This window comes from Cervus canadensis, chromosome 25, assembly GCF_019320065.1.
Source record: "Cervus canadensis isolate Bull #8, Minnesota chromosome 25, ASM1932006v1, whole genome shotgun sequence".
NCBI lineage: Eukaryota > Metazoa > Chordata > Mammalia > Artiodactyla > Cervidae > Cervus > Cervus canadensis.
This window is the reverse complement of record NC_057410.1, coordinates 27365237-27379576: the sequence shown is the minus strand read 5'-3', so window position 1 is coordinate 27379576 and position 14340 is coordinate 27365237. Positions and strand designations below refer to the sequence as shown.

Genomic DNA, 14340 nt, shown 5'->3' with positions numbered 1-14340 from the left:
TCCTAATGACCAGATATGGCAGCAATTTTTGTACCCATCTCTAAAATCATCTGATTAACAACCTACCTCCACTTCCAGACTTTAAGCATTTTTAAGTCAAGAATCACTTTTTAAAAATTCATTCTTGGCTTCCCAACACCCAGCAATGCCTGTCACAGGGTTGATTCTGAGTGCAATATGGCTGTTTGGGGGAGTGATCTGGAAAATGATAGCAGAGAAGGCCTGATTTTGTTTCAGGCGTTCAGCTTCCTTCTCCAGTCCTTAGGAAGTTTATCTTGACCTCATTTCCTCCTTTTGAGGAATTTTACTTGTAAAATCCTTGAGTAAATAGTTCCTCCAAACCTAGTGTCCTAATTTCCAGCTATCTTCTCAATCAGGTCAGGAAGCAACTTCCATTTGGAAACTTTCTACCTAGAGAAGCAACTGTTATAATCTCAGCAGTCCCATCCCAGCTTACACAGTGTATTTTCTGCCTCCATCTAGTATACTATACTAATTCCTCCAGCTAGAAAAATTTGCTCCCCATGCCCAGCACAGGCTGCCATATCCAACTCTTTGGCCTTTTTTCTATAAGGTCCTCTCCCTTTCTAAGCATCTTCATTTCTACTTCTAGCTCAGCTGCTCCTCTCTTTGAAGTCTCCAGATTTGGAGTCCTGTCCTCTTTGCTCAACTTACCCCTCCTCCCAGTTTAGGTTTAGAGTCATGAGTGAAAAAATGTTGCCTGACATATCAGTAAACAAAGGATGTTGCAGTCATGAAGTCATCACATTACAGCCCCATCCTCCCCATGGTGAGCCCTGAGAGAGCTCAGGAGAGAGATAGGATGCTGGCCCTCAGGCCATCAGCCTCTGCAGCCACCCCTCAGTGTTGTACCCTGAGGAGACTCACGATGAGAAAGTGCAGGATACTGGCCCCAGATAGTTGAAGTACGTATCCAAGGAATGATTTCAGTGAGCCCAGACTCTTGCATCTTCCCCTAAATAGAAAAGTGCCAAATTCCTTGAGATACCTGGTTTTAATTAACTATAATCTTTTGATGATTACCTATTGGCTCTTCCCTTACCTCTTCTGAGCAGTTTCTCAGAGCTGAGAGGCTGCGTCCCAGGCTTAAGTCCTCAGTTTTGTCTGCTAAATAAAACATAATTCTCAACTTTTAGATGGTGATTTTTTTTTTTTTCCCAGTTGACAGAGCCAACCTCTCCAGTACAGGGCTTCATCTTTAAAAACTGCACCCTGAAGCAGAAAATCCATTTTACTTGGTCATCCAGTTGTTGTTTAGTCACTAAGTCCTGTCTCTGTCTCTCCACGAACCATATCCCACCAGGCTCCTCCATCCATGGGATTTCCCAGGCAAGAATACTGGAGTACATTGCTCCTGCACACCTATCCATAAACACCCCATTCAACACTCTCACTGAGTGGAAATCACAAAATTTTCTTCCCTCCTGTTCCCGTTATTTTCCCCTGCTGATCGTTACAGCTGGTTAGCTCTCAGGGAATATTGAGTCTTGGCCCAGATTTGAAAACTCTTCGCGGCTGGTGTTCCTCTACCTCACGGGTAGAGGGTTTGAAGCTGGCCTGGAGGAAGCGCCGCCTGAAGGCAGGCCTGCGTCTCCGGCCTCCTGGGAACAGACCCAACCCCAGCCTGAGCCCCACAAGTGCCCGCGGGCCCCTCGCCCATGCCCTGGGCCATGTCCGGGGCCGAACAGCCGTGGGCCTCCAGGGAGGGCGCCGGGAGAGCCGCCAGCTGGGCTAGGCGGCCGCCCTGGGCCTGTGTCGCGCAGGTCTCCGGCTGCGTTCGGCCCGGCCCGGCCCGGGGCCTCAGGCGGTCCAGGGTGCTTCCCAGGTGACAACGGGGCGGGGTGAGCTGCTCGAGGCCCGCCTGGCCGGATGCGAGGCATGACGGGAACCGCACTTCCTTCTCTGGGGGCCCGGAGAAAACCACAGGGCGCCGGGCCAGGGCAGGCCGCCCCCGGGGGAGCCAGCAGGATGGCTGAGGGCCGGGCGGGCGGCGCTGCTGGCCTCTTCGCCAAGCAGGTGCAGAAGAAGTTCAGCAGGGCCCAAGAGAAGGTAGGCGGCTGGGAACTGAGGCCGAGGCCCGACGCGGCCGCAGGGTGTGCGGGGTGCTCGGGGCGGAAGACCTGGGCTGGACACAGAGGCTGACCTCGGGAAAGGCGAGCAGGGGTTCCCATGAAAACAGGCAGATTTGAGAGAAGGCAGAGAGCCTCGCCCAGTCTCGGACAGGGATGGGGGAAGCTGAGAGACAATTCCCACTGGCTGTCTCTCTTGGAACCTAAACAACGCCCAAGCTGACCCAGAAAAGGGAAAAGAAAGGAACTAAGCGTTGGTGACAGCTCTGTAGCAGATTTTGTCCTCGCCACCCAGCGAGAGTGGTATTTTTCACAGATGATGAAACTGGAGGTTCAAAGAGGGTCATTTCCCACATAAGACAGCACTCACCAGCTGGGCTGGCAGCGAGTACCACCCATTAGTTGAGATCTGGAGTCCACGAGGACTAGAGTAATTCTGACAGATTCTCTCCATGCCTTACCCAGCCTGGCTGCAGGCTATTGTTTTAGCTGATGTAAGCAGAAACTCATATCTGCTTCCTGTGCCTCCGTTTGGTGTTGGTGACTACTTGGTTCAGGGTGGCCAAGGAGCACCTCTTTTTGCACTGTGTCCTAAATTAGCTTTGGGTGGTCCTGCTCCATGGGGCTTCCCTGGTGGCTCAGATGGTAAAGAATCCCCCTGCTATGCGGGAGACCTGGGTTGAATCCCTGGGTTGGGAAGATCACCTCGAGGGAGGGCATGGCAACCCACTCCAATATTCTTGCCTGGAAAATCCCCATGGACAGAGGAGCCTGGAGGGCTGCAGTCCATGGGGTGGCAAAGAGTCGGACAGGACCGAGACTGAGTGACTAAGCATAGCACGGCTCCATCGAGGTAGACTGTCTGTCTATCTGTACCTTGCCCACTTACCTGGATGGTGTGACCATTTCTCCACACATTTCACTGGCATTTTTGTTTCTATGTGTCCAGAGTATTTTCTTTGCTTCTAATCTGAATCCCTGCTCTCCACCCATCAACACCCTGGTAGGTAAGATGGTAAGGAGAAATGAATAGTCTAGAAGGAGAATGGGAGAGAGAGAGATAACCAGGACCTGAGTGAGAATCTTGGTTTCCTAAGACTTCATGGTCTTAGAAGCATTTGAGTGAACACCATACGCTTAAGAATTTAAATATTTGTATTATCTTCTAAAAGCAGAGCACTAGCTTGGGTGCTGGGAAGGATTAAAGGCAACCAGCTCTCCAAAGTGGGATTATTAACGGAGAATTGATGGAATATAGATTTAGTCTTTATCTTTAAGAGGTTCACAATGGAAGGGTAGGGGGAATATGTGTGTGTGTGTGTGTGTGTGTGTGTGTGTGTGTTTCCCCTGTCTTTGTCTGAGGAAGCTGGGTCATGTGAAAGAGCAGAGGAAAAGGGAAAGATTTTTGTGTGGCTAGATTTTGTTACTTTACCTTAACCTAACTTCACCTTGATCATGGTTTCGATCTCTCCAAAGGTTACAAAGCCTATGGAAAGGTCTAGTTAGAAGTCATTGTGGAGGAAAAGGAGGTACTAGAGAAGAGAAGGCTGGTTACTCTATGGGTTGGAAAAACAAAAAGAAATCGCCAAAGGCCAAAAATTTGTGGACAATAGTTATGTTTTACCTCACTCTCTCACCTTCTATTATCATCCAACCTATCAACACTATGCATGCATGCGTGCTAAGCTACTTTAGTCATGTCTTTGCGACCCTATGGATGTAACCTGCCAGACTCCTCTGTCTGGGATTCTCCAGGCAAGAATACTGGCGTGGGTTGCCATGCCCTCCTCCAGCAGGTCTTCCTGACCTAGGGATCGAACTCGCATCTCTTACATCTCCTGCGTTGGCAGGTGGGTTCTTTACCACTTGTGCCACCTAGGAAGCCCCATCACTATGCCCTTGCTTTTAAGATTTTTTTCTCTCTCTTTTTTAAAAGCATGAACTTGAAGCCTCAGGTAAATAATAGCTCTGCTCTAGGCTTCAGATTCTGCATCTGTAAAATGCAGTTGATGTTCAGTGATTTGGAGACTCAATTTGGTAAGGACACTGAAGTGAGAAGGGGAGAGGGCTCCTTGAACCTCAGAGTCAAATACTTCCCAACTATCCAGATACACCCTGTGCTTCTTAGTCTAGCCCCTAGAAGGCAGAGAGAGGAACAAACTTGAATCTGCCCTGAGAAAGTCCCAGGCTGTTGCAGAAAACACGGAGATACTCTGAACCCAGACTTAGACACAAAGGCAAGCAGACATTGAACTTCAAGCAGTACAGCTTGTACCCTAGAGGCAGTGGGTGTTGTCTGGATAGGATGGAAGTGACCTGGGTTAGGAGAAAGAGTTCAACTCAGCCTGTCAGAGTTTTTCAGTCTTGGGAAGTTATTGAAGGCAAAATAAAGATGGAGAAATTTACAGTCAAAAGAAAGGGTTCCCTGGCACACTGCAATTTTACAATACGTGGTTGACTGTAATATGTAACAACTAATGTGTCAAATATCAAGTGCCTCCTATAGACAAAGCACAGGAATATAAGAAGGACATGATCTCTCCCCTTATGGAGCCCACATTCTCGTGATATGATCTCACTTCATCTTTTCAACGCTTTAAGCTTTGTGTTAGTCTCCCAAATTTAGAAATGAGGAAATAAGGCTCAAAAGAGATTGGCAAGTGGCAGAATTATCACTGAAACTCAGGTGTCCTGCCTTAGGATCCCAATCTCAGCCTGCTTTCAATAAGGTTCCTGAAAAACCGATCTAACATCTGTGTCTCCCCACTTCCTGCTGTACCGGCCCACTTCCTGCTGATCTTCTTGCGGAGTAAAGCTGGGAGTGAAGGTCTGGTGACTGTTAAACCAGTGGAGATGAAGCATCATCTTGTTTTATTTCCCAGTTCCTTCTCAGATTCAAGATGAGTCTGGCTTTCTTGTGTTTTTACAGTATGCTACATCTTCACATTTCACACGAATGCTTTCACCATCTGTTTGTGATTTCTCTGTGGCAAGCCTCTCAGATCTCCCCCCAAGAAAGGGCATTCACTGTTTACCACTCCTCTGTTGGTCTTTTTCTCTGTTAACTTTCAGTCAACTTGTGAGGATTCAGTCAGCAATATTTACAGAAAAATCCCTTTGTCCATGATATGGGCTGGATAACTCATCTCTGGAACTTGGAGATGGGTTGAGTAAGAGGCATTCTTGCCTGCTAGAAGCTTACAATCTAGGTTTGTTTTGTTTTGTTTTGTTTTTTAAGTAAAATAAGTGACCTGAGAGAAATCCATGGGAATTCAGAAGACTTGAGAACAGAGCAGGGGTTTGTAGTGAAGGTTGAATTTGAGATAGGAATTATGTCTGATTAATAGTTCCTCAGCCAAGTGGTGAGAGAGCATTCCAGCTGAGGATTGCCAGCATGAGCAAGGCTAGAATCTGGAAATCCTTTTAGGCAAACTAGGGAGAAATGCCGCTGAGCTGGAGCTCAGGGATTGGTGGGAGAAAAAGCTGGAAAATATATGAGGGGATGAAGGAGAGCCTACTTTAGAATATATCTTGACAATAAGGATTCCATAATATCTAATATCCAAGGCCTCTTCAAATTACTCCAATTGACAGAAATAACTAAAATATAATAAATGATTATAGGGAGGGGTCATAGTGAGGAACTACAGCTACCAAACATGTCTGCAGTGGCTTTTTTTTTTTTTTTAAACTTTATACTTGTAACTCAACTTATGTAAAAAGTAAAATAGGTAAATGAACATCGGAATATTCTTCACCTATTTCACCAAGGGTTAACATTTTGCCACATTTACTTTTTTTCTTATCCCTGCTCTTTTCTCTTTAAATATCTGTATTCCAACTTCTCAGCTGCTAGGCCAGGCAAATTGGGGCAGAATTCTCAGTGCAGGACTTTAGGGATTAGCATTATATGGGCTAAGTGATCCAAAGGTAAAATTATTAATTCTTTCAACAAACATTTTTGGAGCACCCATACATCATCCTTTCTCAAGGAACTCAAGTTGAGGAGGAACATCTACAGCGTAGTATAAGTGCCCTGAGACTCGGCCCTATTGCTTAAGGCAACAAATACTTTGGCTCCAAGACACTGGGTTTTGTTTTCACGGTGATCATACTCATCTTTTCAGTTTCAGAATTGAAGGTGGGTGTATTCCTTCAACAAACACACTCCCACACTCTCCAAGCTTTTTTGCCTTGAGCCCTTTGAGGTTTGGGGATATTGGTCTGCTCTCAGGTGTCACATTGACTCTAGACTGAATCGACTCCTCTCTCCTTTCAGCCCCCCACCCCCACCCCCAAGAACCAAGCTCCAGGCAGAGGAAGGGAGGGGTGGCAGGAAGGAAGTGAGAGCTGCGATTACCACTAAGCAAGGTGGTTTTGCAACTTGTCCTTGTAGAGGACAGTGTTTGGTTGAGGGGAGAGGGTGGAGCTGGGGAAGATGAGTGACTCTGCACACCCAAGGCCCTGTGTTAAGTGAGGCAGAATAGAGACACTAACACAGATGGCTGCCCTGAAAAGGAAGTAAAGACAGGTATTTATAGGGAATAGAGTGGAACTCAGCACAATGATAGTGGATTTGTATTAACTATTCACCATAGCGCACCACTGTGAAAGCAATTTATGTGTATAATATCATTTAATTCTCCCAACAACTCCAGGAGATATCATTATCTTAATGGAGGAAAGGGAGTTCTACAAACGGAGGCTCTAGAGTTTAAGTGATTTGCCCAAAGGCTTATAGCCAGTAAGTAGAAAAGCCAAGATAGAGGCATATATCAGTTTGGCTCCAGAGATCTTGAGCTTAACTGCCATAGAGAAAGCTCCAGAACCTCAGGATTAAGAATGGAGACACCTGAGTCAGAGTCTGCATAGAGCTGGCCTCACCCCCAAGACCTGGGCACTCCTTCATATGATTCACAGTTCTTCACAATGAGACTCCAATCTCCCTTTCTAGTTTCCTTACACATCACTCACTGTAACACAGTCTAAACCAGTCATGCTGAACCATTTCATGACAACTGCTGTGAATCTGCACACTTCTGTGACTTTGCTGATGTTGTCTTTGCCTGAAATCCTCTTTCTACCCTCACCCTTTTTACTTTATTCCAGTCTAGCAAAATCTTAAATTCAAGGCCCAACCTTTAGGTCCCCTCCTGTATCAATCTCACTGTCCTTCCTGTTATAAGTAATAAGTATCTATTTGCTGGATGCTGAGAAATATAGATAACTAAGGCAAGTGTCCAATCCTCAAGGAGCTCACAGTTTAGAAAGAGACAAAGATAAATGCAAATAATAAAACTTTGAGAGGAATTCCCTGGTGATCCAGGGAAAACTGGCAACCAAAGACGAACGGTTTGAATAGAGTGCCAATAACTTCCATCAACAACAGGTAGTCTGGAGGGTGGGAAAGGGAAGCTTGGAGAAAGAAAGAAGGCATGAGGGCTGAATGGTAGAACAGCAGCAGGTTCTGCCAATCAGCAGGCAAGTTAAGACTCCATGCTTCCACTGAAAGGAGCTTGGGTTCGATCCCTGGTTGGGGAACTAAGATCCCACAAGCCACACAGTGTGACAAAAAGAAGAACAGTAATAGAAGTGTATACAGGTGCAGAAGTTGTAAGTGCTTAGGACCGACTGATTTAGCTTGATTAATGAGATGCAATAGATATGATTAAGTGTCACAAAGAATATAGAGTATGAATTTGGTCATTTTATATAGTTGCCTGACGATAAGAAAAGAAAGAACATTCCAGAAAGAGGGAATAGCATCTAAACAAGCAACAGTGCAGCTTATTAGAAAACTAAAAGCATGAGTGAGAGAGAGACCTGTAGGAAAAAGGAATAGTGAAAGCTGAGGCTTAATGAAGGGTCAGATCCTAGGGACCCATACGTATGCTAGAGTTACAACTATAACTTGTAGATATATAATGGACATTTAACTAAAAAATTTGTTGAGCAGATGAATGGAGAATCATTAGAAGGTTTTAAGCAGCAACAAGATAGGTCTATTATCACAGGCCAAAAAAAACCAATGAGGCCCTGGACTAAAGCCATGACAGTGAGACTAGAAAACACGGGATGGTTTCCAGAGGAGGACATGGTGAGGGATTCCATGAAGGAATAGTTGAGGGAAACTCCTGATTCTGACTTGGGCCCGGAGGATGGTGGTGCCTCTTTCCAAACTGGGGGTTACAGGTAGAAGAGTCAGGGCTTTCTTACTTGTTATAAGTGAGTGTCCTCTAGGAGAAGAGAAACTGTATCTTTCTCATTTCTGTGTCCTTTGCATCAGCACTGAGACCACTATTATGGTTCTCTGGGTCCCAGGGGAGAGGAGGTAGCTATTGATAGCATTCACTTCTAGCTGAGTTTCAAATGCATAATATCAGAGCTTCTCAGTTTTCCTACAAGGGCCTTCAGAGAAAAGAGTCTCCTCCCCACCTCTCTGACTTCATTTATCTAAAGGAATCTGCTGCTATGGCTGGAAGAGGGTGTCTCATGTGAAAAAAATGTCTTCAAAGCTCATGTTTTTAGCCATGCACATTTTGTATTCTTCTAATTAATCCTTATTTTAATATAATACTCTTCCCCCATCCCCACAGAAAACCATGCTAAATAACAATTTCATACCTTATTTATTCTGGGCTTTATATATACTCTAGCACATTGCTGAATACCCCAAATTGAGAAGAACCATAAAACATAATTGACTTTTCAGCAATATGCTGTATGTCTAATTCTGTTGGACTAATATATGTACATCCCTTTAGTTGAATCTGAGACTCTGAGAGAAGCCAGGGTCAAATGAGGCCAACAGATAAGAGAGACTTGACTCTAACAGTGTGGACCTCTCTTATTTATATTCTCAGGTACTGCAGAAGTTGGGGAAAACTGTGGAGACCAAAGATGAACGGTTTGAACAAAGTGCCAGTAACTTCCACCAACAACAGGTAATCTGGAGGGTGGGAAAGGGAAGCTTAGAGGAAGAAAGAAGACGTGAGGGCTGAGTGGCAGAACAGCAGCAGGTTCTGCGGATCAGCAAGCATTCCTTCTAACCCATCTAGCCCCAGGAGTCAGGGCCACAGGGTGACCTACCTGCTGCTTATTCTTCCCCTGGGAACCACAGAAAATCACCTTTCCTGTTCCTCCTCACCCTCATTCATAGAGGACTGAGAGTGTTTTTTTCTCATGGTGATTCTCCCAGGGTATAGTGATATCACCAGGTCCTTGGACAAAAATCAAAACAAGTGCCTTCCACTTCAGTTTCTGGCATATTCTTTTCCTCAGGCTGCCTCTCTTCTACCCTAGCATCTTCTCATCGCAGTGGCCCTGTGTCTTGTTGCCTCTTTGTCCATTACATCTACCTAACCAAAGCCTTTTATTCTAAAATAATACCTCCATCTTTTACCTGTCATTCTCACCAGCAAAACTCCTGCTCTCACTGTTGCATCTGTCTTCACTGGATGCTATGGGTAATTTTATGTAGAAAACTTACATTAAGAAGTGGAAAAGAAGGCACTGCAACCAACTCTGAAAATTCTATAGTGCATATGTGATTAGAACAAGAAAAAATATAATTTATATATAGTAACATTAAAAAAAAGAAGAGAAAGTGGGTAACACTTGGTGGCCTGTGGATGGGGAGAGGCACCTGGCCAGTCATCAGGCCTTGGGGAGCCGTGCTTCCAGAGCTGCTGGATGTGACACCTTCTCCAGACCCAGCATGTGAGTGCCAGATGACTGCCATGAACTACAGAGCCATGAGAATCCATAGCAATTCACATTTCCAGGGTGGAGTCCATGTCAAAAATAAAAAAAGAACAACCATCTTTGAACTCCCTGAAAACTGATAACAAACCAGAAAAGTGGGGAAAAGTATTTTACACTGACTTACCTTCTGTCACCATATCTGAAAAATTGCAAAAGGACAAGATCTGGGAGAGTGAGTTGAAGAATTTCTCAGTAAAGATTTCAGTTACCTAATTTCAAAGAAAAAGTACAGATTTCTCCTTTTAGTAGTTGAAAAAACTAGTAATGACTGATTTTATTCCTTCAAATATATTATCAAATGTCATGGGGAGTAAAAATTCTTCATACTGATGACATAAGATACTACATGGAACAAAAGAAAAAAAAAAAGGTATTTACTCAAGAAATCAAGAAGAGATGTGGGGAAAAGAGTAGGAACTGGCCCACAAAAAGCAAGAACAAGTAGACTCAAAAAGCCTTTTATAAAGGTAAATGACATGAGGCACATCTTGTAAGTGGACAACACAGAAACTTTGCACAGAGTCAGTTCATCAGTCGCTCAGTCGTGTCCAACTCTTTGTGACCCCATGAACCGCAGCACACCAGGCCTCCCTGTCCATCACCAACTCCCGGAGTCCACCCAAACCCATGTCCATTGTGTCGGTGATGCCATCCAACCGTCTCATCCTCTCCTCCTGCCCTCAGTCTTTCCCAGCATCAGGGTCTTTTCAAATGAGTCAGCTCTCCACATCAGGTGGCCAAAGTATTGGAGTTTCAATTTCAACATCAGTCCCTCAAATGAACACCCAGGACTGATCTCCTTTAGGATTGACTGGTTGGATCTTGCAGTCCAAGGGACTCTCAAGAGTCTTCTCCAACACCACAGTTCAAAAGCATCAATTCTTCGGGGCTCAGCTTTTTTTATAGTCCAACTCTCACATCCATACATGACTACTGGATAGCCTTGACTAGACAGACCTTTGTTGGCAAAGTAATGTCTCTGCTTTTTAATGTGCTGTCTAGGTTGGTCATAACTTTCCCTGTACAGAGTAATCACTATCAAGTTGTTGATGAAATTGTATCTAAGTTAGTTTTTGACTATAAAAACTGCAAATGTCCCGAAAAAGTCTGAATATAAAGAAAAGCTGGAACTGCAACATACGCCTCAGAAAGACATCAGGGAAAATAATGTACAGGTGCTTGACCAGAGTTTCCTGTATAAAGAAACCCAATAACCGAACAAAACTTTGGGTTTTTTTCAGAACATGTTTCTCTCCCCTTCTTCTATTGAATTGAAAGGACTTTATGAGAAAACATCTAATAAAAGTTCCATTTATGAAAATGACACAATTTTACATATCTGCTGCTACATAAAAATGAACAAAAATGCATTCTGGCATTTCTGAGTGGAAATTAATTATACATGAAATGAAGAACTAAGGGTAGATCACTGTCTGTGTAGGATACACAAATGTATACAAGTTTCTAATTTCAATATGGAAAAAACTGCATCTCAGCCAAAACAAAAGTTAGATCCTGTGCACTTCCCAGTGTAGGATCTGAAGGAAAAGGACCATCATTCTGTATTTGGTCAAGATTCTTATTTGTTATCAGTGAATAGTTCAGGGATGTGTGCTCAGTCGCTCAGTTGTGTCTGACTCTTTGCGACCCTATGGACATAGCCCAGCAGGCTCCTTTGTCCATGGGATTCTCCAGACAAGAATACTGTAGTGGGTTGCCATTTACTTCTCTAGGAGAGCTTCTTCACCCAGAGATCAAACCTACATCTCTTAGGTCTCCTGCATTATCAGGTAGGTTCGGGTTTGATCCCTGAATCAGGAAGATCCCCTGGAGAAGGAAATGGCAACCCACTCCAGTGCTACTTTTGCCTGGAAAATTTAATGGATGGAGGAGCCTGGTAGGGTACAGTCCATGGGATTGCAGAGTCAGACACAACTGAGCGACTTCACTTTCTCTCTTTCTTTTCTTTTTTTTTTTTTTTTCTTTCTTTTCTTTACCACTAGCCCCACCTTAGTTCAGAGGAGCACCTACAATTCAGGCAAAGGCTCCAATCCCAAAGTTCTAGGAATCCAATGAATGTGATGTCAAGAATACAGAGCCTTTACCATCTGGTAAAATCCACTGGAGAGTGAAAATATTTTAAGGAAGATATTTTATTAAAAATCTGGAACCAAAATAAAATAAAAATCTGGAACCAAAAAAAAAAAAATCTGGAACCAAATGTGGAGTTTTATAAGAATACTAAACTTCTTACTACGCAGGAAGAAAACAGAATTTATAGTTCACAAATACAATCTCATGAATTTGCGCAAGCTCTGGGAGATAGTGGAGGACAGAGGAGCCTGACTTGCTGCAGTCCATGGGGTCGCAATGAATCAGGCATGATTTAGTGACTGAAAACAACGGTACAATCTCTACTGAACTTATTTCAGACTAGTGAGAAGTCAGAATTTTTAGGTTACACAGGTTACACTGAAAACAATGGTATATGTGATGTTTTAGATATTTGGGAAGAGGGAAATTCAAATAATCTATTGTCACTGTTTTTCTCTTCTCTTTCAACCTCTATATTTAGTGGCTTTTAGACTTAAAAAACTAAATTGCTTTCAGAAGTGATAAAAACCAAATTCTTGAAATTTTTATAAATTTATATAAAAATTCTTAAGGTTTTCTTTCTCCCCCCAAGTTTGTTTACAGAACCAAATGTAAATAGTAACAATATTTTGTTTGCATTTTGCTGCAGAATTGAATACCTATTATAGAAAAATTATAGAATAAATTTGTGGTTTATCTTATTAAAAAGGAGAGAGAGAGAGACAAGTGTGTACAGAGATTTAATCTTCTATGGGATATTGACTTTCTATCTATGTGTACCAGGCCTCACATTTATCTCATTTAATTCTGACATCGGTCCTGGAGCGTGTGATCTTCTCTTTATAATAGAAGGGGATTATTAACTTAAATGCACATCCAATTGCAATGCAATTCTGACACTAAATACCCAGAGTTAGTCCAAACATCACAGGTTGAGGGCGTACGTAGTTCCCCACCAAACAACCTTATTTCAGATACCAGCCACAAAGCTCCAGAATTCCCAGGGCGCTTGCATTTTTGACCAACTGGCTACAAATTTGGGGGTTCTTACTGGCCACTCTCTGTTCGTTTCCAAGGCAAACCATTCAGTATTACAGTAATCCAAGTCTGTGCCCCAACCAGTAATGCTGAAGAAGCTGAAGTTGAACAGTTCTATGAAGAACTACAAGACCTTCTAGAACTAACACTGAAAAAAAGATATCCTTTTCATTATAGGGGACTGGAGTGCAAAAGTAGAAAGTCAAGAGATACCTGGAGTAACAGGCAAGTTTGGCCTTGGTGTACAAAATGAAGCAGGTCAAAGGATAACAGAGTTTTGCCAACAGAATGCACTGGTCACAGCAAACACCCTCTTCCAACATAACAAAGAAGACTCTACACATGTACATCGCCAGATGGTCAATACCAAAATCAGATTGATTATATTCTTTGCAGCCAAGGATGGAGAAGCTCTATACAGTCAGCAAAAACAAGACGGAGCTAACTGTGGCTCAGACGATAAACTCATTATTGCCAAATTCAGACTTAAATTGAAGAAAGTAGGGAAAACCACCAGACCATTCAGTAATGACCTAAATCAAATCCTTTACTATTATACAGTGGGACTGACAAATAGATTCAAGGGATTAGATCTGATAGACAGAGTGCCTGAAGAATTATGGATGGAGGTTTGTGACATTGTACAGGAGTCAGTGATCAAGACCATCCCCAAGAAAAAGAAATGCAAAAAGGCAAAATGGTTTTCTGAGGAAGCCTTAAAAATAGCTGAGAAAAGGAAAGATATACCTATTTGAATGCAGAGTCCTAAAGAATAGCAAGGAGAGATAAGAAAGCCTTCCTCAGTGATCAATGCAAAGAAATAGAGGAAAGCAACAGAATGGGAAAGACTAGAGATCTCGTCAAGAAAATTAGAGATACCAAGGGAACATTTCATGCAAAGATGGGCACAATAAAGGACAGAAATGGTATGGACCTAACAGAAGCAGAAGATATTAAGAAGAGGTGGTAAGAATACACAGAAGAACTGTACAAAAAAGATATTCATGACCCAGATAACCATGATGGTGTGATCACTCACCTAGAACCAGACATCCTGGAATGCGAAGTCAAGTGGGCCTTAGGAAGCATCACTATGAACAAAGCTAGTAGAGGTGATGGAATTCCAGTTGAGCTATTTCAAACCCTAAAAGATGATGCTGTGAAAGTGCTGCACTCAGTATGCCAGCAAATTTGGAAAACTCAGCAGTGGCCACAAGACTGGAAAAGGTCAGTTTTCATTCCAACCCCAAAGAAAGGCAATACCAAAGAATATTTAAACTATCGCACAATTGCACTCATCTCACACGCTAGCAAAGTAATACTCAAAATTCTCCAAGCCAGGCTTCAACAGTAC

The 14340-nt window shown here is 43.3% G+C and overlaps 1 protein-coding gene and 1 pseudogene across 2 annotated transcripts in view; both read left to right on the top strand.

The window, feature by feature from the left end:
• The first annotated feature begins 1912 nt into the window (after positions 1–1912).
• BIN2 (bridging integrator 2) overlaps positions 1913–14340 on the top strand; it is a 36005-nt gene continuing 23577 nt past the window's right edge. The window contains exons 1-2 of one of the 2 annotated variants that reach the window (XM_043446728.1): positions 1913–2070; positions 8954–9034. In XM_043446728.1, the coding sequence (XP_043302663.1) occupies positions 1990–2070; positions 8954–9034 (162 nt within the window). In that variant the 5' untranslated portion in view covers positions 1913–1989. The remainder of the gene's footprint in view (positions 2071–8953; positions 9035–14340) is intronic. The other variant, XM_043446727.1, reaches the window with a different exon arrangement.
• Positions 9046–10454, top strand: LOC122427331 (annotated as a pseudogene).